Raw genomic sequence first — 25,163 nt, 5'->3', positions numbered from 1 at the left:
AGGTGAAAGAAAAACGGCAAGCACTCGACCACGGAGATAAAGTTCAATGAATTTGCAGCAACAGGCAGAAAGTTTAACATAAACTGGAAAAAAAGGTCAACTTTTAATAGCACACATAAATAAACACTGGGACAATTTACCAGGGCATGGGACGAATCCTCCATCACTTGAATCTTTGAGCTGGGACTGGATGTGCTGCTCAGATACTGATCGAGTCTAGTTAGAAGTTGCAGGCTTAACACAGGAATAGCTTGGTGAAATTTCATAGCCCAGATTACACAAGAGGCCTATACAGATCACCAGTATGACCCTCCAACACATTACAATTTACTCATGCATGCAATCCAAGAGCGATCCAGGTCCACAGGCTGCCACTTGCACTGCAGATTTACCCTACTGAGTGTAAAATTTCTTGTGGAAGAGTCAGAATCATTGCAAACGGTGAACTCCTTGGATTATGGCATAACTTCATTTTTGTGTACCATGGATGTAAACAGGCTGTTGGCACTAGGTAATTATGGACACAGATAGTTCATTTGTTTTTTAAGTATTTTGGTGACGTTTAAACTTTTTAAGAAAAATTATTGTAATGGTCTATTGGTTTTAGTTGCATATGCCCTCTCCAAATGTATCTGTTCTTTAGAAATGTACATTTATAACACACAAGAAGAGGTGGTTACAACCTGTGTCCCTAATGGCTAGGGGTTTTTCCACATTTATCCATGACAATTAACAAGTTTAACCATGCCCCATATGGAAATCATGTTGTGTCCTTGAGGTTATTTTAATGCACCTTGAGACTGACTACAATACTGCTGGTGAATAACCGACTGAAGAGAGTTTATGTTTCTATCCTGTACGCAGGCACGTTCTTTGTCTCTCTGCTTCATGCTTTAGGTATCTGTGCAGAGGATGTGACTAACGGCACTTATTGTCACCATGGTGTTGAGCTGTCTGCATCGCAGTGACAGGGGCCAGCAGGAGCCACACCAGCGCGGAGGGGGTCTGCCTGTACAACCCAACGGTGATTTTGGGCGAGTGCACTGCTCATCCCTCCTGCCTGCCTGCAACAGCACACAACCCGCTCCCTGCCCTGCCCTCCACCGCACGTCCCCGGGGACGTGCCCGTGAGCACCTCCTGTGCTCCACTGCCTGCAGAAGCCCCAGCTTCCCCTGATCCAGCAGTTGCTGCCTCTTGGTGTCCTGCCAAAGCACGTTAGGATGATGCAGAATAAGATTCCTCTTCTTAAAACACAGTATAATTACACTAACTCTGTCACCTCACACGTACCAACAGGGACTCCCCCTTCCTGCACTGACTCGCCTGACTCAGCAGCTACTGAAAAGGAGAGCTCACATCACCAGAGGATTACCAACCACAGCAGCTCTTTTGGTGTTGGTTTATTTTAATCCATCAATCTGTAAGTCACAGCATTTCTGAAGTGGACATAACTTTTGGCCATCTCCACACAACAGACGGTACACACAGCTTGGGAGGAGCCTCCTCATTCAACTCCCCATCGTAAGACACACAAGGCAATACCCCAAGAGTCTCTCCCACAAGCCTCAGCCCTTTGGAATTACACCCTACGCAGTCCACTTGAAGTGATAAATACTAAATAAGTATTAGATCTGTCAGAGTACCGTACTCTTGCAGAACATTGTATTAGTTTATATATAACCTTTCATAATGATAACCTTGCAGATATATTTGAAGAATAGGCAATGAGAATACCAAACCTTTTTTTTTTAAAGTATTTCTTGAATATTTTTCCCTGAATTGTCAAATGCAATTAAACAAAAAATACAAATTACTCAATTGTGAAACCATATTTAAATCTAAGACTTTATCTGGCTATTAGAAAACCTCAGACCAAGCTGCGTTGCAGAGCAGTTGCCTAACCTGTGTAATTTAGGGCTGATTTTAATTCAGCCCAAGCTGCTGTGCTAGAACTGCTCGAAGTCTGCCCTGGCTCTGCTATGGCTCTGACAGCATGGACACAATGATTGCAATGGAAGCACAGAGGACTGCGTTAGCAAGGATGAGCAGCTGATGAGGTGGGCTAATTCATTTCTAGGTCTATCTGGTTTGAGGATCCACAATGACTGGGCTTCAATCCTTGCCCTACAGAATTTTAAACATCACTTCACTCATACTGGAGATTTTGTATATAGACATAATACAGATTATGGATGACTTCTATGCCAGCAGGAAAGAAAATCCTTTACAGTCAAGAGTATTTACTTTACTGAAGATTTGTTTAACAACAAAAATGAAAAAATCCTTCCAAACTCAGAACTGTAAATTAAGTTCAAACTTGGTAGACATGATTGCTGCTAAGTGCATAAATAAATGAAGTGGGAGTGGGTAGCATAGTTTGTGTAGTTTTAGTCAGACGCTAACAGTTTCTCCTAAGAGTTCTTATCATTGCTATCAGAAATAAAAAACTACCATTTCATGTATTCAGTCTACTCCTCTCTCCTATGTTTCTTCCAGTTAACAGCTCCTACCTTGTCTTATTTGATGGAAAAAACCTGAAAGAGAAACCTTAAAACAATAAATTGCCATTAGATTAAGGAGAAATTCCAGTGCTTTAAGACATATCACAGAAAGGCTGAGGTTGGAAAGGACCTCTGAAGATCGTGTAAATCCAATCCCCCACTTTGAAAAAGGGTGACCTGGAGCAGATTGCCCAGGACAGTGTCCCGATGGGTTTTGAGTATCTGCAAGGATGGATACTCCACTCCACTGGGCGCTCCAGTGTTCAACCATCCTCGCAGTTTAACAAAAAAGCAAGCCTCCATGAAGGAAAGCAAACTACCCACCAAGAAAGAAGTGCATACAATACAGTGGTATTTCTCAGCTCTCCGTGGGAAAACATTCCTTGCCCAAGAGCTGATTACTCAGTCAAACTAAAAATCAGTATCAAAAGTAGGTAAAACTTCCACCTGAAAAAAACTTAATATTTTAAATAAGGAAGAACCACATTTACATAGGAAAAGAGTGTACTGGCTTTGCTAACCAGCACTAGCAGAAAAATGACAGTATGCAGAGTATCCTACCAGATCTCAGGCAGGCTAAAAGCATTAATTCAGTTCTAAACATCTGCCTGTCTCTGCACTAACCCAAGAAAATTCAAATTTCTTGAAGAACATATGGGAAAAAATAGTGTATCTGTAATTGAACTATCACTACGGTCACTGTCTTCATCTTCGTCACCAGCTCTGACACCTTTATAATGACATGAGCACACAATCCTAGAACCTTTGCTTTGTATTTTCAAAGTTAGTCTTTAAAGTAAATTCTTTCTCTGCTTAGAATAATTACCCCTCCCCCCCCAATTATAACATCAGATGTATTTGTTAGCAATTGCTATCCAATGGAGCATGTCCCAGCAGGCATTTTATTTCTGAGAAATCCATCAAAGCCCCAGAAGGAAGTTACTCAAGTACATCGATATTGTGAACAAATGTTTTAGGTGACAGCAGAAAATCAAAACCACGCACCCCTTGTTAATAATCAATGGGTTAAAATAATGCCATATATTTCTTATTTCCAGTATCAGTATGTGTATGATTAAATAGGTCATTTAATTTCATGCACTTAAGTTAAATTGTGATTACAGTGTACTAACTTACCCTTATCTTTACTATGACATCCTTAAATCAGTGACAATGGAAAAGCACTAAGAACGCATCATTCAAGCCAACCAGGGAGGCTACCTGATACTCAGAAACCAAACTACAAAAACTGGCAATACTTAATAAGTTCGAGTTCCCTAGTGATAGACTGTCATGATTGCTCAAGAGCAAATCAAAATAATTACCAGAAAATATTATCCTGGGATTAAACAAGAAAATTTATAATGAAACATATTTCTCATATATTTGTACAGATTAATGTTTGTATATATGTTTGTGTATAGATGTATATATATATATATATATGAATGTATAAAATCTGATCTTTGGTTTTAACCCCACAAAAAGACAAAAGGAAGGAAAATAGACTTCAATATAGCTGAGGTCAAAAGAGCCACACTGAATTTATGATCCCAGTATGATATTTCAGGTCAAGAGCTCCAAACTTTGTATTTCATTTGCATAACAGAGAAACTAATAAAACTGCATCCACACTGGCTCGCTCCAAAGTTGAAACAACAAGCAGACCTGTTTGTAACCTATATCCTATGGTCTCCCCAACGCGTTTATCAGACAGAACTTTCTGCAGCAGAATAATCTGGGTTTATGAAAGGCACACCTGGTTACTGGAACGAGGGACAGCAGCTAGACGTGCTTCTTTTGGTTGAAATTGTACCTCCAGTCTGTTTAGCAATATACATGATTGTTGCAGTTTCAAGATTTCATGTTACATCTTTAATTGCCGGCATTTAGCAGACTGCCTCTTATTATTAAGATACTGCTGACTTTTATTGTCAATGTGGCCACAGGACAAGGCTAATAATTACTAGCACCAGAAGCAGCTTGTGGTTTTATATTACATTGAGGTAAATTACACTGGAATTAGAGTGGATTACTTTTATCAAATGGGGAATAAGCTGTTAATTAACTCCCCGCTGTAGCAATCTTTTTCTGAGCTTGCAACTGTTATTAGCTCTAGATTAAACTGTTGAATTAATTTCCCACTTACTTACTATTTCAAGAGTTTTTAATTTACCTGGCAGCAGTTTTAATGGGAAATTGTATTAGTGAGCATAAATTGTTTTTGGGAAGGGTAAACAGTTTGTGATAATGTTTATTAAGTCGTTTTGTTTGAGCAAAAATATAATTGCAGTTTTAATTAGTGCATGGTTGTTGGAGTATTAGGTTTGAGATTACATTATGGCATTCTGAGAAAACAATCGCCCAGGTAATCCCAGCATTTATAACTGATAGCAAACAGAAAAGCTATGTCGACACTGCTCCGACTTGTGTGTGTGTACATGTGCGCACGTCCATGCTCGTATGCCCACGCACACATGCACAAGCATGTTTAGAAAAGTAACAGGGTTTTTTAACACGTCATTTCCCTTTGCGGTTAGGCAAAGGCATAAGGAGCACTGCACTGTGCATGTGCAGGCACATGTGTATAAATGCACGGGAGAAAGATGTCAACCAAGTAGCAGAATTTTGTGTACGCTAAGTGGACACATCTCTGATTTTTCATAGTTAAAATGTGAAAAGTTCAGATCTTTTAACAGGGAAAAACTTGCTTTAAGTACGCTGTATTTTCTAGCCCTGCTACTGTTGTGTCAGTGGCAAGCCTAAGAGATGGCACTAAGCCATTAGAAGAAAATTTTTAAAAAGGTAACAAGAAGGCAAAACAATTAATCCACTATAATAAATTGCTATAGATTATTTACTCTGTTACTTATTGGTTGAATATATAGCAGCTCATTTACTGTAATTTGCTGTTTTCCAATGTTTGTAGAATCCTGGATGAGCCTCTTTAAAGATAATTGTAATATACTTTTGGGTAGCAAGATATACAAACTATTTAGATTCTATAGTCTACTTATTGACTAAGATGAAGAAAATTCCAGTAGTTTGGTATGTCCTAATACATCCTATTTGGTAACAGCTGTTACTCCAGAAGACATGGTCCTGTGCCGTATCTACTTGCCCTATGTAATGTCCTGGATAGCGAAGGGCATCACAAGCAGGACTGGGTACCCACCCTCAGGAAACATCCAAGCTCACGAATCCCTGCATGTGAAACAAGGGCAAGGGGACTGTATTCATATACCCAAACTGGAGAGTACGGACTGATTTTAAAAGAGCTTAACTCTACTTTATCCTTTCCAGCTGCAGTGTTACTGACTGTGGAAGTTACCACCAGGATGCCCATCAGGCACATATTATCAGCTTCTAGATGACATTGCTGTCAGATCTGTCTGCTGTGCTACTCCTGCAGTAGCTCTGTAACTCGTTTCAAAAGTAGGTTAAATTGTTAAACTAACCTGACTGAAAAGGGTTAAGAAAGGGTGCCCTGAGCAGCTCAGCCTGGAGGTATTTGGGGACAGTTGCTCTCTGCAGGGGAGCAGTAATGAGGACTGCATGAAGATAGAGCCATTAACATCTAATGACCACACCTAGAAGACAGGCTGCAACCAAGCCCATAGGCTCCGAGTCTATGAACCTGTCCCAGTTCTGCCCAGCATGTAATGGAAGCTGCTGTTGCTTCTTACAAAAAAGAGCAGTACGTAGGCAGTGAAATACAGACAGTCACACTTCTGGTAAATACTCCACAAGTTGACTTAGGTGCTCTATTTCTTTTTTAAACTCTTACAAAACATATGTATTTTCTTCTAAAGTTTAGAAAATATGTAAAAACAATACCAGAACCTCCCAGTTTCGGCAATACAGATTCAGATATTTAAATTCAGAAGGACATTCTTCAACTTAGCCCCATGACTGTGTCATCAAGACATGAACCCATGAGGTTCTTACATGCCCTTAAAGTGGCCCAAAGTCAAATGGGGTGGAAATGTGATAGTAACTAATAGGAATTGACATCATGTTTCATCATTTCCTGTAAACACAGGCCACTGCAGCAAAAATTACTTTACTTTGTGCCATGACCTCAATTCTTACTGATTTTCAGGAGCCTAATGGAAGTGAATTGAAATGCCAAGACGACAATCGCAAAAAAAGTTCCCTGCCCTCACAAGGACAGCAAACTCCATGTTACGGGGCTTCTATTTTTTTACCTCGACGTCTGATATGGACAGCATTCATAGATGTAAACATGCAGTAAACTACTTACACTGTTTCAAAAGACCCAGCATCATTTCAAAATGTAACTGCATGCAAAAGCCGTTTAAAACATCACACAGTGATACAAAAGAAGTTCATGAGCATCAATTATTCGGTAGCTTTAAATATATATGTGTATTGATTTACAGGATACAATAAACATCAACAGGAAGTAAAAAGTTCAGATAATTCTAACTGCCGTATGAATTTCCCAATTTGTATCTTGTCATTCGGTTTAATGTAAGATCTGCTAATGGAAACCTTTTACCTATGGATTCAGTAATCTTTTTAATGCTTTGAGAAATTGGCACTAATCCACTTTAGGCCTTGCTGACACCAAGCCTTCAGATCAAGAATGTCAGGAATCAGTTTTAATGAATTCTAGTATTTTTTAATTCACTGTCATTAATAACAATAGGTTTTTGCTATAGACAGTTGTTCTATTTATATTAATATACTCATATGAAAATACATTGTTTATATATGAGTATCCTGGATTTACTAAATGCTGTCTTCTACATTTGTTGCTATGGTCATTTATACTTTTAAATTGATGTTAGATTTCCTGAAAATCATGAAACTTTTGGAAGTTATAGGGTAACAGAACATGATTAATACTTTATCACAACATTTTTCAGCCGTTAGAAACAATGACTGAAAGATAACATCTTTGATTTGTATGTCCTCTAATTAATATATTGGGGTTGTTTTGTGATTTCTATTATACTAAATGGATTGTAGCCATCTTCCACTTCAGAAAAAAGGAGGCACTTTTAGAGTTTGCCATCCATTAACAATCAAGATACACCAGGAGAAGTAAATAATGTCTAAGCCACAGTATTGGCTCAGAAATTGCAGATAACATTGCTTCAGCTCAGGGACTGGGAAAAAAACCCAAACAGCACTCTTGCTGTTTCAAGAAACATTCAGTACCTTTCAGAGATGCAGAAAAGGTGCTCATATTCTGCATTCTGCCTTCCTCTGTGGTTTCCAGTGACTATTTGTCACAGCCTGGTCCACCTCATCTCGTGCTGTAAAGTCCACTATGCGTAACAACAAGAATTCATTACTGCGGTGTAAGAGATACCACAAAACCCTAACAAGTGAGGACAATCTACCTCTTTCTGTAAGTGCGATGCTCACCTGTCTCTACACCCAGTATTACAGCACAGGCCTCCTCTGCAATGCACACGCCAGCACAGTTGCACATTGTTAATACACCCCAAAGTGAGAACTAGCATTTAAAAAAAAAAAACCAAACCCCAAAAAACCCAAAAAAAACCACCAAGCCATGAGCAACCAATTCCATCTGTGATCCACTTTAACCTATAGATTCTTTGTTCTCATTCAGTTTCTTGGCCAGATAGATCACACCCCGTAATTATTTGCCTAAAGCTAGGAGAACCAGCAGCCGCTGCGTGTACAGCAGCAGCCCTCTCTCTGCTCTCCTGCTCCAGTCTTGCCACTACTTCCCCTGGTTGCCAATGCCCTGTATTAGCAATGTAATATAAAGTCCCCCCTTGTGAGGGGTTTGTAGGAACTAGACGGAGAAACCAATTCAGCTTAAAAGTGACCTGGCAAAAAAAAGTTATCTGGGTCAAGCCTGTAGTCCATTTCGGCAGGTAGGCCTCCACGCTGAACTGGTGCAACTCACTGGCTATACGGCTGACAAAAGCAGTTGCTGATAATGGTTCTTTACTGGACAGAGAACTATGATCTAGCAACAGATATGGGTGTTAGCAACTACATTACAGCAGTAAACACAGCTGTAAATCATGTAACGCTAATTAACATTTGGTCTTGGTTTTTGTTTCTCTCCATCAGCACTTTTTTCCTGTACTGTGTTCGAGGTGTGGTCAATGTTAGAAACCATTAAATGTTCTTGAAAAAGTCTACAATATGTTTTTTTTAATTCAAACAGAAACATAAAAATGTTCAACTGAAGTTTATTCAATTAATTTTAGTTCTCAATTTATAAAGATTTTACTATTCATGCAAAGGAAAATGAGAATTAAGATGCAATGTGCTGACATTCAGTGTAGTTTTACAGCCTTTTTAATACAGAAGTGATTTTAAAAATAATAGGCTTAAAATAGTAAAAAACCAAAAACTAATAGTTTTGCTAAATTACCTTTTTATTACATGGTTTCAATTAGCATTCCCTCATCCTCCCACCCAACACACAGATTGTTCTCTCTCTTCTCTGAAGGAAATTATGAGATGATAGAAGTACAGAAGATACTTTAACCAAATGTTGGAACCTCAATTGAAAACACAAGCATACAGCATTCCCAGAATGATTTGTTGCAGCAAATTCTATAAAAGTTAACAGTTCTTAAAGATGTATATAACTTATGAAGCATGTTTCTTGCATATGGTAATAGAGATTATTCTACTAAACTCATCAGTTATTACATTGAATATGCACTATGCTAAAAATTACAAACAATAAAATGCTTTCAGCCTGAATGTGGTTTTTCATTTCTTTGAAGTCATTGGAAAGCTGCTGTGGTTTTAGTTAAGGTATTATTCTGTACCATGAGGAAAATGTTATACTACAGGTGCCGAGAAGATTTAATCCACATGTCACAAGGCTACATATGGATATAAACAATGGATTAATCCTCAGTTCCCTTCAGTTTTGACTCTCGCAGGTCAGAAGAAAAATGCCCTAATTCTGAAATTGTATGGTTCCCTGTATTGTCAACACCTTTTATTTCATCTGCAGAAGGTTTTGTGAGACAGACCGTAACTGATTATAATTTCATCATCATTTATAAAACTGAAGATCACAAAATAGGTGGAAATACCCACACTGAGAGAAAGGAAAGAGGTCACTCCTGCAGACATTATAGGTGAGCACAGTACCATAAAAACCACTCAGCCCTGTCTATACTGCTGTAACAGTCTGTAGACCAACCACAACTAGACTTAAGTTAGGCAGCTCAGGTATTCAACTATGCAAGTAAACAGTGTCACAGAGAGGAGACTCAAACCCTGTTCAAGAATGCTGTAAATACCTGAAATCAAATTCCAAGACGTTCTAATAAGACCAAATTTAATACATGCTTGGGTACAGAAAGTATTAATTCTCTTCCCTGACTTAATGAGCTTAGCTTTTAATGCTCGAGGTTCTGTAGTGAAAGTTAGCATTTGGAAATTCCAAATGCCTTCTCAATATCTTTTTTAATTATTCTCCTCCTAAGGCATAAATATTTTACCATAATAAAATCAGTCCTATTTCCAAAAAGATTACATTATAAGCACACTGATATATAAAACTATAGGGCTTAAGAATTCCACAAAAAATTCTGCCTGTCACCTCCTGTTCTATTTCCTCTCTTAAACAGAAAAGGACAGTTATGCTAAAGAGAACTTGGAACAAGCGAGCCTGTGACCACAATATATGCAGAACTGGGAACTCATTTCCAAAAACAACTTACTAAGGGACTCAGTCCATGTAACTATTAAACATCTGTTTTGTTCTGTTTTTTTAAGAAGAAAGGGCAGCCTAATAAGAGCAAATATCTTAAAGCTTTCTTATTTATCTATCAACAATATGCATCATTTATACTATCTTCATGTCTTATTCTCTGTGATGCCATTCCTTAAAAAGAATGTTTGTCAAATATAAAACTGTCAGGCTACAGTAGATCTCTGTTAAGACTAGCTCTCTGCTTGATACTAGATTCATTGACCTGAATCTGCTTGACATACCTAGAACACAAGCAGGTTCAATCACATTGTCCAGAACAAAAAACCAAAGCTGTTAGGTGAAAAAGACTTTTTTTTTTTTTTTTTTTTTTTTTTTTTTTTTGGGGGGGGGGGGTGGACCACATAGAATAGAAATCTATTGAGAGATTTATGGAAATCTACAGAGCTCAATTTAATGTGATGCTTTTTAGGTATCTACAAACACACATACAAATCAATGGAAATCCATGTATATCCTCCTATTAAGTTAGACAGCAATTTTATAGTTCTGTTTCTTATGTCTAAAAGCAGCAAATTTTAGACAGCTGTATGAAACAACAGGTAAACACAGTTTAGAACCAGAGCCAAATACAGTCATTCATTCACATGAGATATAAATAGTAGTAAACACCTTGTATTTGAAGAGTCTTGAGCTTTGCAAACTTTATCTGGGTTTCATCAGGAAAAAACAAAGTTCTTAAATCTGGAAAAAAAGAACACTATTAAAAGCACATACATGCTACTAAAACTGAATTTCATCCTTTAACAATGCAAACTTCTATTTATTGTTAAGCAGGGAAAAAGGTGACCATGACCAACATAAAAAAAAAAATATCTTAAAAAAGGTGAACAAGCAACAAAGGTTCAAACGTTTTTCAGTATGTTCATCCATGCAAGTATGTGAAGTACTGTGTGTGTGTAACATGGTCTCCACATGTGTTCAACCCTTACGACTGTCTCCAGGTGGAAGTTTCAAGCACAGGAACATTATGCATAGAAATGTATGTTCTCCAAGGACAGACCGCAAAGGTGCAGTGCCATAAGACTGTTTAACTTCTCTGAATGATAGCTGGGGATCAGTATAACTAAGTAAGACTCCTTGCGACAGGTAATCACAACGTGGAGCCAATATGCCACAAACTTAGCTCAGTACTAGCCCTGTTGTGTCTGAGGCAGGTACGCTGTAAAATTTCAATGATGCCTTTAAATTCTAATGGTTTCAAGCTGCTGTAAACTTCTGCAGCAATCAAAAATAATCTGTCATGGGACTAAGGGGTATGAACATCATGTCATAGCCACTCTGCTGTTAGATTTATTGGAGGGTAAAGCATGTCATTTATGCATCAACTCACAGGAGAAAAAAGCAATCCCTATGAAGTTAATCTAATAATAGACTGGAAAGCAATGATTACTGTTTCATGTGCAGTAGCTATTTGTAGCAGTGGTTGGCCTAATTCAGCAGGCCTTGCCTGTCAGAGCTCTGGGATTAGCAAGTGTTTAGATGAAAATCTATCGGGAAACATCAAGAAATGGTTTAATGAGGAACAAAAGTCTTCATTGTTACATTTAATATTTGCTGAAACTTTTCCATTTGCACCACTACATTTTTAAAAAGCTTACTGGAAGTGACATCCCAAATAGCATACAAATGTTGAGGGACTGTAATTTTAATTAATCTACGATAGCTCTCTACAATTTCACCGTAAAAGTCTGCTCTCACTATTCTTATGCAGGCAGAATGCCCTGAAATTGAGTGCAAGATTTTTTAAAGACATGACTAATACTCATGGCATCACTGTACTATATGCATTTTCCATCAACTAAATATTTCACATATACTGACTAATCAACCTCCTCACTCCCCACATGGTATAATCCAACTGTTGGCATCATTTTAGACTAGTGGAAGCAAGAAGACAGACATCTAATATTCCGAACCCAAACATACAGCAAAATGGCACAATGGGGACGGGATGCCAGAAGATCCTGAGTGAGTCCCCAGACCATTCTTGTGCCAGGAGCCATGCACCTCCCTCTAGGAGGTGCCTTAAACATTTCTCAGTTCTTAAAACAATTTATATGAAAAAAGATCTCAAATCCCTTAATTAGGTTCAAGTTCTAATGTTAAATAACCCTGGAGAAGAGGTTGCCTTTCATCTTCCTTCATCCATTAAGCAAAACTAAAACTAACCCGGGGAAGATATTTCAATTCCCTTTTGCTTATAGATATTGTTCACCATAGATCAGAATGAATGCCTCAAATTGAGAAAACAATGCATTCCTATCAAAAGGAAAAATCAGAAGTTAATCGGATTAATACATACATTCATTTAACAAACACTTTTAAAAATGTAGTGGTGCAAATGGAAAAGTTTCAGCAAATATTAAATGTACAAATGAAGGCTTTTGCTCCTCATTAAACCATTTCTTGATGTTTCCTGATAGATTTTCTCTCCAATTCTTTCTCCGATAGATTTTTCACTCCAATTCTCTCTCCGATAGATTTTTCTCTCCAACAAAATTCTCAGCAAAGAACAAAAAAGAAATATAGAAAACAAGACACTGCAGTGAATATAAGACACACACAAGGGAACATTTAGCCATACCACAAGTTCTCGTTTTCGCAGGCATTCAGTCATTTCCTCACCCTCTACCAGAAAATTACCTAACCAGCAGAACCCTCCTTCAGATAATCGTCAGCAACTATGAAACATCTAGATTAAAACTGTTACTACAGCCAAGTTGTCCCCTTCTCACAGGATGTCATATAAAAGAGGAGACACCATGGACTAACAAATCAGACCGTACATCGAGTCCCTGCTCCATCCATCACAGTCCACCTCCACGCTCTGTCCATGTCTAGCCACCAGTAAAATACCAACCCGCATCTCAGGAAGGACAGCTTTTACTGAAAGCCTTCTAAAATCAAGATGTGATCAGCTCTGTGCTATCCTCAGTAACTACTGTCATCCCAAGTACTTTTCCTGCCAAAGTTGCCACGAGTCCCTGAATTTCCCTTAATACAAACAACGCTGCAAAACGTTACGTCTTTATGAACTGTTCTCAGCTAGTCTATTTAACTGCAAAGGTAACCCGGAACTTGACATTTTTCCAAGCGAGATGGAAAGTAAAAGCATGATCACAAATGTTTACAATAGAAATCCAGTTTTACTAAGACTTCAACAAATTTATTTGTTGTGTGGGGGAATGTGATCTAGGTGCAGGAGAAAAAATTACCTAGGACTAGCACAGATCTCATGCCATTTCTTGTAAACGTGTAGAAACAGGCAAACACAGACTACTTCATCAACAGTAAATACTGACGTGCTTTGAAGTCTGGACTGACAATATCAATATCAACCTACTCTATCTTATAAATTTAACTCATGAATCTTCAGAGTCACAGCTAAACCAAAATTAAGCAACATTGCATACATCTTCACTTCAGAAAAAGTTTAATTTTTAATCTGGGATTTAATGTAAAAACTAAGAGGAAGTGATTTATATTTTATTTCAACTTCTTGTTGAAGGAATCTCGCTACAAAAGCACAGGCCAAAACTTAACACATTCAAATGACTCTAATCTTAATAATTGATTTTAGACACACAAAAGCAACTTCTTTTATTTTATTTTATAAAATAAAAAACCTAGATAAAGTTGAAAAAAATAAATTAAAAAATTAAAGATGTGGCTGAAACAATTTACTGTTTCTTGAGCACATTTTAAAAGAGATGCTTAGAGCCCCTTAGCTGGTATTTGTGAAAAATCATTTCACCGTGATATTTAACTGTCCTTCCAACTGCAACTGAATGGCATCCTACAAAACCCATTGCAAAATTTCCATTTGTTACTTCACAGGATATGTATAGAAACAGAATTAGCTGATACAGAAGATACAAGTATTGGAGTTATATTACTGGCTGTCATCTAGCAAAAATACACGAGTGACATGTGAGTGATAACATTAGATGTCATAGTTCACCCATTCTTTTAAGGACCAATATGATCCTCTTGAGCTGGAAAACAGGAAAACAGAGAAAATTAGCTCACTACCAAGACCAGCTAGTTCCTCAATTAACATAGTGGCTAATCATCTTAGCCTTTAAAAATATGCAGGTAGTAAATCCTAAAACTAAGCAATACTTTAGTAAACTACTTCGATCTCCTTGTTATTTTTACTGTATCAGTACAGAAGTTCTGGAGAGATGTTACACAAGTACGCATTTGGACCATTGCTGCTTCATAGATCAGAATCTGGAAAACAGAAAAATACCTGATGAATGATAAGAGAAAGAAGTAAAAAAGAACAGAAAATAGCCAAGGAGATCAAAGGCCATCCTTTTGATCATACCATGTCTTTTACGATAACACCACAAACTATCCTCATCTCTGCCTCCTCACAAGCCAAAACCACACCCCACCCAGCCATTAGATAGCAAGGTTTGCTGTTGTCAGTACAGAACTTTGTCCAGAGAACCAATTCCAACGCAGAATGGGGACAGCCAAAGACGACTGGCCAACACTGGCTTTCCATACACAGGGCACGGCATGCAGCAAGCATAGCCACAGGAGGAGATGTACCAGCAGGGTCTTACGGTTTCTGTCATCAATGGCAGAGCAACGAATCCCGGCCGTACTGCAATCCAGCCACTCTAACACCCTCCTCCTATTTAGGGCTAAACACGAGGCCAGTCTAACCTGCTGTCTGACCATTATTCATCAAATTTCTGATCTTGATCAGCCATCCTTTGGATCCCGAGAGGTTTGTTGAACTTCCAGGGATAAGATTTACCCTCTCATCCAAACCCTTCCTAATCCTCCTCTTTTTGCAGGTGGCACAGACACTGCAGGCATGAGCACACGAAACCTACCAGAAGCAATCCTATGATTTATTGCTTCTGATTTCTATCTCTTTTGTATCACTCCTTCTCTTTATTGCCTGGAAATAAACACTAACTTGAAAGGAAAAGAAAAATGGTCACAGACCAGTCTCTAGGATGGCTCTGCTTTTCAAGTCAGAAGCACGTTGCGGAGGATTTTTGTGTGGGCCATGATACTGAAATGGCTCAGCTAATTGAGGGCAACCTCAAGGTCAACACAAATTGTAGTGTAGACATAAAAGTCAAGGGCAAAAAAATAAAGAGGAAAGGCAGAGTAATATGATGCAATGAAAAATGGAGATCAAGAGAGACAAATCAGAAAGGGAAGGACATGTCCATATCAGTGGGCAAAAACCCTATTCTCAGGATATTTTCCTGTGCACAATCTACAGTGAAAACTTTCTATCGATGAACACAAATTCTCAACAGGATTAGGACTCATGCTTAGCTAATATATAGGCCTGATAAGCTACTACAAAGAAATATTAGCTATAATTAAAAATTTTAATGAAGCAGTTCCAAAACAGGAAGGCCAAAACAATTTATGGTACATTTCCCCGACGTTTAATAGGTTTGGAAAAAAGATTCTGGTGACAAGTTTTCAGCAATCTGACCCAGCTGCAAACACAAAATAGCCTTCTGAGGCCTTATACAGACTAATCTAATACATTTCAGGAAAAAAAATTGCGATCAATATATCCATATGTCATACAAGACTACACAGAACAATTTTGTACTGGGAAATACCAAAACCACTATCTAAATGGCAAAGCCCTCCGGATTGCCACTGAAAGATGGCAAGGCTTTCTGGGTCAGCTGAATTTGAATAATAGGGTGTTCTTAGCCCAAATAACCTATTGACTTCCATATATAACAAAATAGAGAGACTCTTTCAAGTGCCTCCTAGATTTAGCAGCTGTTGCTCTGACACTGTCAGCAATGCATCCATCCTAATCACAGTATGATCCTTTCAACTTTTCTTTTTGAGGCTCTGCTTACTTCCTTCCACCCTTCAAGTCCCCTCATCTGCCCAAGATGTATGTCAGCTCAAAGCACTGTGTGATTATGAGTTAAAACAATATATCTGGTTTCTCCTGAATCATGCCTCTTTGTTTTAGCGTATGATGCATATACATGTACATATTTTTGCACTTATACATATAGGAAACCTATATTTAGATGCCTACGGGAGGTGCCTTCTGGCCACTTCTGTTTTTCTATTCTGATGCACTCTGCTGTAGCAACTCCCCTGTAACTTGCCTTGCCCATCACCACAGGCATTTTACTTTTTATTCTCATTATTCTTTTTGATTTTTCTTTGCTTGAAATAAAAGACTCCATATGTTTTGCTCTTCTTTTATTGGAAAATGTTAATGCCGTGTACCAGAGGGCACAGTCAAATGAGGGATTGCCATTTGGGCAGAATTATATACCCAAGTATTGCCTAGGGTACATCACCTGTACGAGTGCTTTAAGCACATCTCAGCTTTGTTTCTGCCAGAATTTAAGGCAGTATTTTAATGCTGAAAACAATATTCAATGCTTTCCAAGGGAATATTTGTTCCGTCAAACTCTTTCAAATTAACTGGTACTTAATGGCCTACAACTCATTGCAGATATGTTTCTAGTTCTTAAAAATGAGACGCATCTGAATTACACCTGCTTTTAAAAGAAACCTCAACCATATGCACTTTTAGTTAATTTTAAATCATATTCAAACTCTTCTCCTCATTAGAGTTCTCATCTGAAAAACTGAAATATTACTTTAACTGTATAGGTCATAGCAGAGTCGGGAGTGCCTTAAAAGGAGAGCAGTCCTCATATTTCACCAGTAAAGCATGAGAAGGCTGCACATCTGAAACAGCTTTAGTATACTGGGTAATTCACATTCACTAAGTGGATTAGCTGAAATAAGCATAATAAATGAAAGAGAATAAAATAAAAAACAATTTCACACTAAATGAAGGCTTGACTTATAGGAAGTGGCAGCTCTGATGGCCCAAGGCATAGAATTAGTTTTACCACTCGATAATTTGACTGATTCACTCGAGTGGCCAGAAGAGGACATTTTCTGCCTGATTTCAGTGTAATCAAGTCACCTGCTCTGCGATTGCCAGGGCCAAGTCAAGTGCACTCTGCTGCACCCCGCCTGCGTGCCCTGAGTAGCAAGAACAGTGTTTTCTGCATATGTGTGCAGAACTACTGAGCTGTTAACAATAGTGAGATTTAGCTACATCTGCACATTAGTGTATTTTTGTTTGAAACCATATATGCAATATGAAAATAATCTATTCCATTAACTCCATTATTTACATAAAGTTTGGGGCTACTGATGGGATGTTCTCTCAGTTCTGTTGCATATACCAGCAAAGACCTTATGCATTACTTTTACTTAGACAAAAGAGGTGACGGATGCAAATACACAAAAAGTAATTCCAAGAGACTGGCAATATAAATGACATTTTCTGCCTTAATTAGAAACGACTATGAAATTCCTTATAAACAATTACAGCAAGATTTTGTGTTAAATTTTTGTAACACACTTTAAATATAATTTTCCTCCTCATATATATATTATATAAAAAGATTATAATATACATGCAGATATTTGGGAACGCGTATGAACAACCTGCATGACACGATGTCAGTTTTATTCCTGCTTTGCTGAACTGGGGTCAGACTGATAAATGCAATATGTGTGCTCATCTTCAAGCATATGACCAGTTTCACTGGTTATTATTTATAGGTAACCTTTCAAAGTAATGATTGTATACTGCACGTCAAAAGAACAGAACTTTATATTACTGTTGAAAAGAATATTTTCTTCCCTCTATGCAAATATTAGATTGAGACTGCCCCAGTCAGGAGAGATAATCCACTTAGAAATATCATTATTATTAAAGCACATCCAATCAATATGCAAATGTGAAAAACAGTAATTAAGCATTTTATTTTTTACAATTGTGCGATGGTAAAAACAAAGTTGATATGTGTATCAAAATGATTTAACATTTATAACCAATTTTCTACTTGACATATGTGACTGTATGATTCATCCACATTTTTCAGAATCAAAGTCCATGATCTGGCAAACTAAATCTGTTAATAAAATGAAAAGGTGACCTTGCTTAATTTAATAAGCCTGTGTAGAAATACTCTTTCAACATGTTAAAGAATTACAAAAAGGTTATCATAGCTCGCTTTCATGGGAGAGTACTCTACCTTTTCCAGCTCATTTCTCAGGCTTTTACTGTAATTCATTAGATTACATAAAAACAATGTAGATCATTATATTTTAATAAAGGCTTTCCTTTCCTAATAAAATGTCTGTCATTTACATTCAGGCATGTATTATATAAAATGCTTGTCTTTCTGAAGTAAAGCTTTTCATATTCAAGTCACAGGAGGTTGCTAGCTCTAGGAATTCTTTTTCTTCACAAAGGATTTTCAGGATGAATTCAGTTTCTAGACTGAATCCTCCAGAACTCTGGTCCTACATTTATCTTTAAAACAGGTACAACATGGTAGCAGCAACGCCAGTTGCTATCAGCATGCCTCTCTGCAAACTGAAGAGGTCTCTCTCTTCAGCAAAAGGACGGTGTATAATACTATACTCATTAAGTCAGCTTGGTTTTCTTTACACCAATTAATGTTGACTGTGATAAAATAGTTTATACAATACAAATACATTTCCAGTGAAATCTTAATATGGTCCCAGTCATTTAATGAGAACGATCAGACAATGAAATCTATTTTAGTTATGCTAGCTTAAAATAAAAATGTGCGCCTCTTCAAAATGCTCAGTAAGAGATGTTTCCTTTTCATCGTGAATCCTAATTTGTTGCCAGCACTTGGCATCGTGTTTTATTGCTTGGGAAGGGCTGAAAGAAGAGCACATTCTTCTTGCGCAGGAGGAAACACCAACTGCAGCCGCTGTACTTTCCACGTTGCAAAGGTCTGCTCCTTGGGAGATCAGCTACACAAGCAGCTTCTCCAGAAAGGATAGTGAGGCAGCCTTCATTGCTAAACCTGCTTCTCTCAATTTTCTGTACACCCATAAAAAATGTGCCAAAACCTCTCCCAGATTACCAGGGCAGTTTTTCACTACTTTACATAGACAGAGTCAAATTGTCCCCTCCTGATCACACACAGCATTCTTTGTCTATTTGAACATATGCTTTCAGCATACCAAGCTCTCCCGTCTGCAAAACCAATGCAAAGGCCAATCCAGAAATCAGCATCAGCAAATGAAAAATTTCTACTGTTTGTTATCACTGCCTCAACTCCAGGATAAATATTTTCAGGAGAAGGGAGAACTAGAACCAGTGTTTTGCAAATCATTGTCCTCCAACAAGCCGGATTTCCATCTATCACCTTGGACTCCAAGTGCAAGCCACTGCCGTCACTCTGAGCTGCTCAGTGTGGCCAAAAAAGAAGAAATAACCATCATCTCTCAGGTGACTTCCCAGTCAGCACCCATTTCGTTAAAATTTTTTCCAACTTGTTTTCAAAACATGTGTTGCTTCTTTTCACAAACCCTAGTCCACACAAGACAGTAGAATAATGAAGACCACTAGGGCAGTTAAAAGAGAGTATTGGTTTGACACAGCCACTTAGCGACGTCACAATTTTGCAAAAGAATCCTTATAGAACATATTCTCCAAAACACTATAGTAAAACACTTATGCAAAACACAAATAATCCAATCCAAATCAACGGGATTATTTGTTTGCCTCATCTTAAAAACATACTTAAGTATTTCACTTGTTTAGGGCTCCAGAGGTCTGTACGACAAGGATCGAACCACAACAGCTGTTAAATTACATTAAAAGTACTTAATACCTGACCAGAATTCTAACTATGGAAAGACTTGGATTTAAGTATAGTACATGCTTACTTTTTAATCCAGTGAGATTTATTCCCTATTTTTTCTGAACAATTTGCAGCAGTGCTGTTATACCAAGAATTTTGCCAAAATACAGCCTTACAAAGCTTTCCTTTAGGAAATCACACTACTCAAATCTAATATAGATCTGAATGCTGCGTTTTAAGAGAATATTTTTTTTTATGTAAATATAGTAGATTTCAGCATTGCAAATAGATGATGGATCAACGTTTTTCTGAAACCAGAGATGTATTATCCAGCCACTTACAATCGTACCTATTTAAACAGTTATAGATAGTTACCTCTCAAAGTCATAGGAATAAAAATTTAACTCTGTTCAGATATCTTGAGCTTAACAGGTCTTCTGAAATACTGCTGGATAAATATAAAGTAGAGTAGAGGTATCAGTGAGGATCTATGCTCCTTATCTCTGATGTTGTATGCCATAATATTCCATAACATTCTATTGTCAGCATCAAATATGCTTCTTTTAAAATGGAGAATCATGAATAGGCCTTATGTCACCTAAGGTAACAGTCCAGAATCTGAAGATGCTTGATTTGTCTACCAGAGTGTTACCACCCTACAGCGCATTTGATGAGCCTTGTAACCAGCTAAATCAATAAGTGATTCTCCATTAGCATGAATGTAAAAATTCTTCAATGACAATATAATTTCAGTGAACCCAAAAAACAGCTTCCTATATTAACATGCAAGACTGTGCAATATGCAGTCAGTCTGGGATTCTCATACAACCACTCTTAAGGCATTTAAATACACTTGCTGTGATACTGGTTAAAGGTACCGAATGGAAAACATTTCAGACTGTAACTATTTGTTCGATGTAATCATGTTATTGTAATGGAAAACAAAACCTCACAAAAACTATTCAATTACACTAGTGGTGTTATTGCCAAAACAGTCCTCCAGAAAACAGAGCTGAAGATAAATCTTTCGTACATCCTGATACTATTTTTCACTTTAAGACATTTCTTAATGATGACTTAGAAGAGCTAAAACAGTTTCAAAGTTAGTTCAAGATAGGACAGAGAGAAGCAGACAGGTATTTTATGATCATTATAGACCTCAATGCCTTCAGACACCAGGCCAACAGAAAAGCTAGTAGGAAAGAATGTCACAGATTATAAAAACAGACAGGTGAAAACTTACTGATTTTGTTAACTCTGTGATACTTGGGCCAACTTTGGTTCCTTTCCATCTGCAAATCAACGTAAGTTCAGCACAGACCTACCCTGAGTGTCAAGACAATCCAGTCTTAATTCTCTCAGTGTGACCACTTTCGTTGAACTCTGTCATCTCAAAAGATGTAGGAACTCAGCAGGATCAAATTTTAAAAAAAGATGTGTGCAAATGCTTAAAAATGAAAGTCTATTACTGAGTTTCACACTTCTCGGACAATAATTAGTAGCTGAGGCTATGTGTAAATTAAATTTACAACAAGGTTAACCATTCAGTAAATTCTCAACAGCTTTAACTATTCATTTGTCAAAAATGTAATGCCCCATCCAGATAAAGCAGACACGGAAAATGGATCCCTAAAGAAATATAATATTAAAAGAGAAAAGGAAAGAGAGGAACCGAGTGACTCGTAGTCACCAAGTATAGTTTCTAGATTATCAGAACTCTTCTGAATGGCTGTATTTTAAAGAGTAATGATATGATCCTGCATTCCTCATTCACTCAAATTCATGCTCCCTTCAGCATAGAAATTTGCTGGCATGAGATGGGGTGGTACTCAATCATGCGGCATACATGGTCTTTAATTTTAAAATCCAGTTAAATAGATGTTCTAACATCATTTTTTATCTAAGAACATTTCATGATAAAATAAAAGAGTGAGCATGTAACTTATTTGTCAGCTTTACTGTGCAGTGGATAACTTTCCTATGTTACTCACACGAGCCTTCATTTCCCAAAGCTATATGCATTCATTATGACAGTAAAAATGAAGAGTTGCTAAAGAGATGTATGCATTTTTATTATTGTTTGAAAAAATAGATCTTTCTACAGTCCTTTGAGCTTCTGAGTGTGTGATTTGTATAAAATATTTCTCATTTTGGGGACACACCAGATGGAGTGCAGGGCACTGTGGGATATGCCATTTATCACAATGACAGTGCGTAGGTAGCACTGATCCGCTCACCACAGGGGGAAGCTAGAGCTGCAAATGTGGAGCAGCATTAAAAGCCCGACGAGTGGAGTTTGGCAACACTTGTACTACTCATTAACTTAATCATATTAATTTATTAGCCATATATATCAAAGTAATTCACTACTGAATTGTCACCAAGAACAATTTATAAACTGTTAATGTTCCCCATAGGCAGAGGAGTGTTGTGGCATCCTTAATCAGTATGTTTGCTTTTGATTAAAACTAATAATTTCTACCAAGCCAGGTAATGCCAACAATGACAAAGTCATGCATATGTTTCTCATTATAAGTGGAACTTTAAAATGACATCTATGACAACTGGAAAAAAAAAGGATAATCGTAAACAGTGAAATGAGCCACACAAATAGGATGTAAACATAGAAAAATGTTCAGTTAAGTGTGCTGAGAAAGGAACGGGTTCCCTTAACACTACAATCGTCTGCTCCCTGCTCTCGGATGCTCCAGGACTCCTGCCAGCAGCTGCGAGCCACAGCAGCCCTACAGCAAATACCCCAAGAGGTGAAATCGGTCAACAGACGTTCTGTAAAGTGACCCTGAGTGAATGCTTATTCTTCAAATAACAGCTCTTTCTTGGAAGCAGGCTTTACAATACAGACAGGCAAACCTTCAGAGCCTGGTTTTGGCAATCCCAGTCTCTGAGCCAATGCTACACATGGAGCAGATTCGCTGCCTCCAGCCCCACTGCGCCCCTCCATAAGGGAACGTCCTTGCTGCTCCTGCAGCCCTGCTCTTCTGACCCTCCTGCGGCCCTGCTCTTCTGACCCTGAACACATCTTACAGTTCCTCAGCCAGGAGAGGCTGGTGGGCAGTGCAGCAGCACCAGTCTCAGCTGGAAATAAGGAGATGATCCATGGGGTCGACGGCACCAGGGAGTTCCCACAGGCAGCTCTGAGCACCAGCGGAGCTGTGCTGGCTGACCGCGTGCCCATCTCGATCAACAGCAAGGGGATACCAAAGACCTTGAAAGCCTCTAGTCTCATTCATTTCTCTAACAAGGATATACCAAATTAAAGTCCCCTAAAGACTGCAGCAAATACTGTTTTATCCTCTCTTTTCTGCAGAAGGACTAAGTGACTGCTGCTATCACTGCTAAATTGAAGTAATACATGAAGTTATCATACTCCTGTGAGCTAACTTTATTTATTGAGTCCCACAATGATGTGACTTAGTATAGCTATTAAAACATTAATTTCACTAAAATATTAATTACATGAAACTATTCAGTTCACAACAGCTTCTCTTAACTATTAATAAGACAAAACTATACTGAAAAAGTATGTGTATCTGTGCAAACAGGTCAATATTGTAATTATTACATTCTTAAAAACTCTACACAACAGCTAATGAGACAGTGCCTACTTTAACTGTCTGTTTATGAAATAAAAAAGGATCACTTCAAGGGAGGTGAAACTAATGTATCTGATAATGAGAATAGCAGTTTATCTTACACATTTGGAAATGCAGGTGGTTTGCTTCTGTCACCTGGGCAGGCCAATGTAAGAAAACAGCAGAGACCCGATGATAGATGCTGGCAGCAGGTTTAATCAGGAGGTATTAACACAAGGGAGGGCCTCAGACATCCTGCGGACTCACGGCAGCACCAGCCACAGCCTCTGCACACAGTACATTCCAACAAGTTTTCCCCACCAAACAATCATCAACTGGGAGCGAATCTCTGTCTAACCTCTGAAATTCTGAATCCTCCTGCCTCGCATCCAGCAAAGGCCACCAAAGTTGAGTATCCATTTGAAAATTCCTCGTTTTCCTTTTCTAACACACAATTGCTTCCTCCCATCTCCTGCGCTGAGCACTTGGCAGCCCTCAGCCCTAAATCCCCACTTGCAATCTATCCGCTGACCTATACTGCACATACCCTGCCAATGTATGCTGTACTAGGCCTACCAGGCTGCCCACAGCTCCAGACAGCAAATCTCAGAAATATAAAATGGCAACAGAAATGTTTTAAACAGGCTTGCACCCATCTTCCTGGCACCCAGCCTCACCAGACCTTCCAGCACCCCAGCAGCTTCAGCTGCGGGATTCCCAGCCCATGTGCAGTCAGAGAGATGCCATCCTACCACTTGGGGGAAAAAAAAAAAACCCCAAACAAAAAAACACACAAACAACCAACAAAACCCACCTGCCCCAGAAAGCAGGTTTGTGCCCTGTACCACAATCTAACAAAGTTCTAGTGGAAGGATGATTTTCTTCATAAGCCACCCTCTCCAATACCTTGAAAACAAGATGGAGCAGCCCCAAAAATGGTTTTATTGAAATAATAGTAGCCATTCTACAAATTGAATAGAGAAAAACTGCAATGAAGACTTCATATAGTGGTTTTCTAACCTTTTTTGGGGACGACCTAAATGAAGGGTGGGAGGACTGAAGTTGGCATGGATAACGATCAAAAGATCCAACTACTCTTTCAGCTTCATTCCATATCAACAGTTTTCTGAATTACTGGCTTAAATCATATAATGGATTTCAGCTTCTTTCTACACAGCAAACTACTGCTTCAGACCCTAAAACTTCCTTGAAAGTCTGTTCCATAAATAAGTCCCAACTGTCTTGTTAAGATACACTGATGACAAAGACTTGTACATTAATAGGAGATAAAGCCTTTTTTTGTTAATGTCACTTCATGACACTGCATTGTTTGAAGAACTGAGCCTTTGATGACCATCCCTCTGACATACAGGATTTTTCCTTTGCCCTCACAGCAGGCAAGGGCACCACGCTGATTTCCACATTTCCTACATGAATACAAGAAGAAAAACACTTTCTCCTAAGTTAACGTAAAATGGACAGTACTTAAATATCAGCTCTTGAATGTTGCAGTTTGGGCACGGTTATTGTGCTGTTTACACAAGCCCTTCCCGGTGGCATGCATCCCAGACACATCACCTCATCCTTCTCAATCACAGCAGTTTTAACCACCCTGCTGCTCTAGTCTCATCGTAACTCAAATGTTCC

General features: G+C 38.3%; 1 protein-coding gene across 3 annotated transcripts in view; it reads right to left on the bottom strand.

Moving 5' to 3' along the window:
* The window catches only part of DACH2 (dachshund family transcription factor 2), a 315,536-nt gene that overhangs the window by 122,807 nt on the left and 167,566 nt on the right, over nucleotides 1-25,163 (bottom strand). For 2 of the 3 annotated variants that reach the window (XM_072876845.1, XM_072876846.1), the window contains exon 3: nucleotides 10,862-10,933. The exons of the other annotated variant lie outside the window; for it this stretch is intronic. In XM_072876845.1, coding sequence (XP_072732946.1) covers nucleotides 10,862-10,933 — 72 coding nt within the window. The remainder of the gene's footprint in view (nucleotides 1-10,861; nucleotides 10,934-25,163) is intronic. 3 annotated transcript variants of the gene reach the window in all.

This window comes from Ciconia boyciana, chromosome 12, assembly GCF_034638445.1.
Source record: "Ciconia boyciana chromosome 12, ASM3463844v1, whole genome shotgun sequence".
Classification (NCBI taxonomy): domain Eukaryota; kingdom Metazoa; phylum Chordata; class Aves; order Ciconiiformes; family Ciconiidae; genus Ciconia; species Ciconia boyciana.
This window is presented reverse-complemented; position numbering and strand designations above follow the sequence as displayed.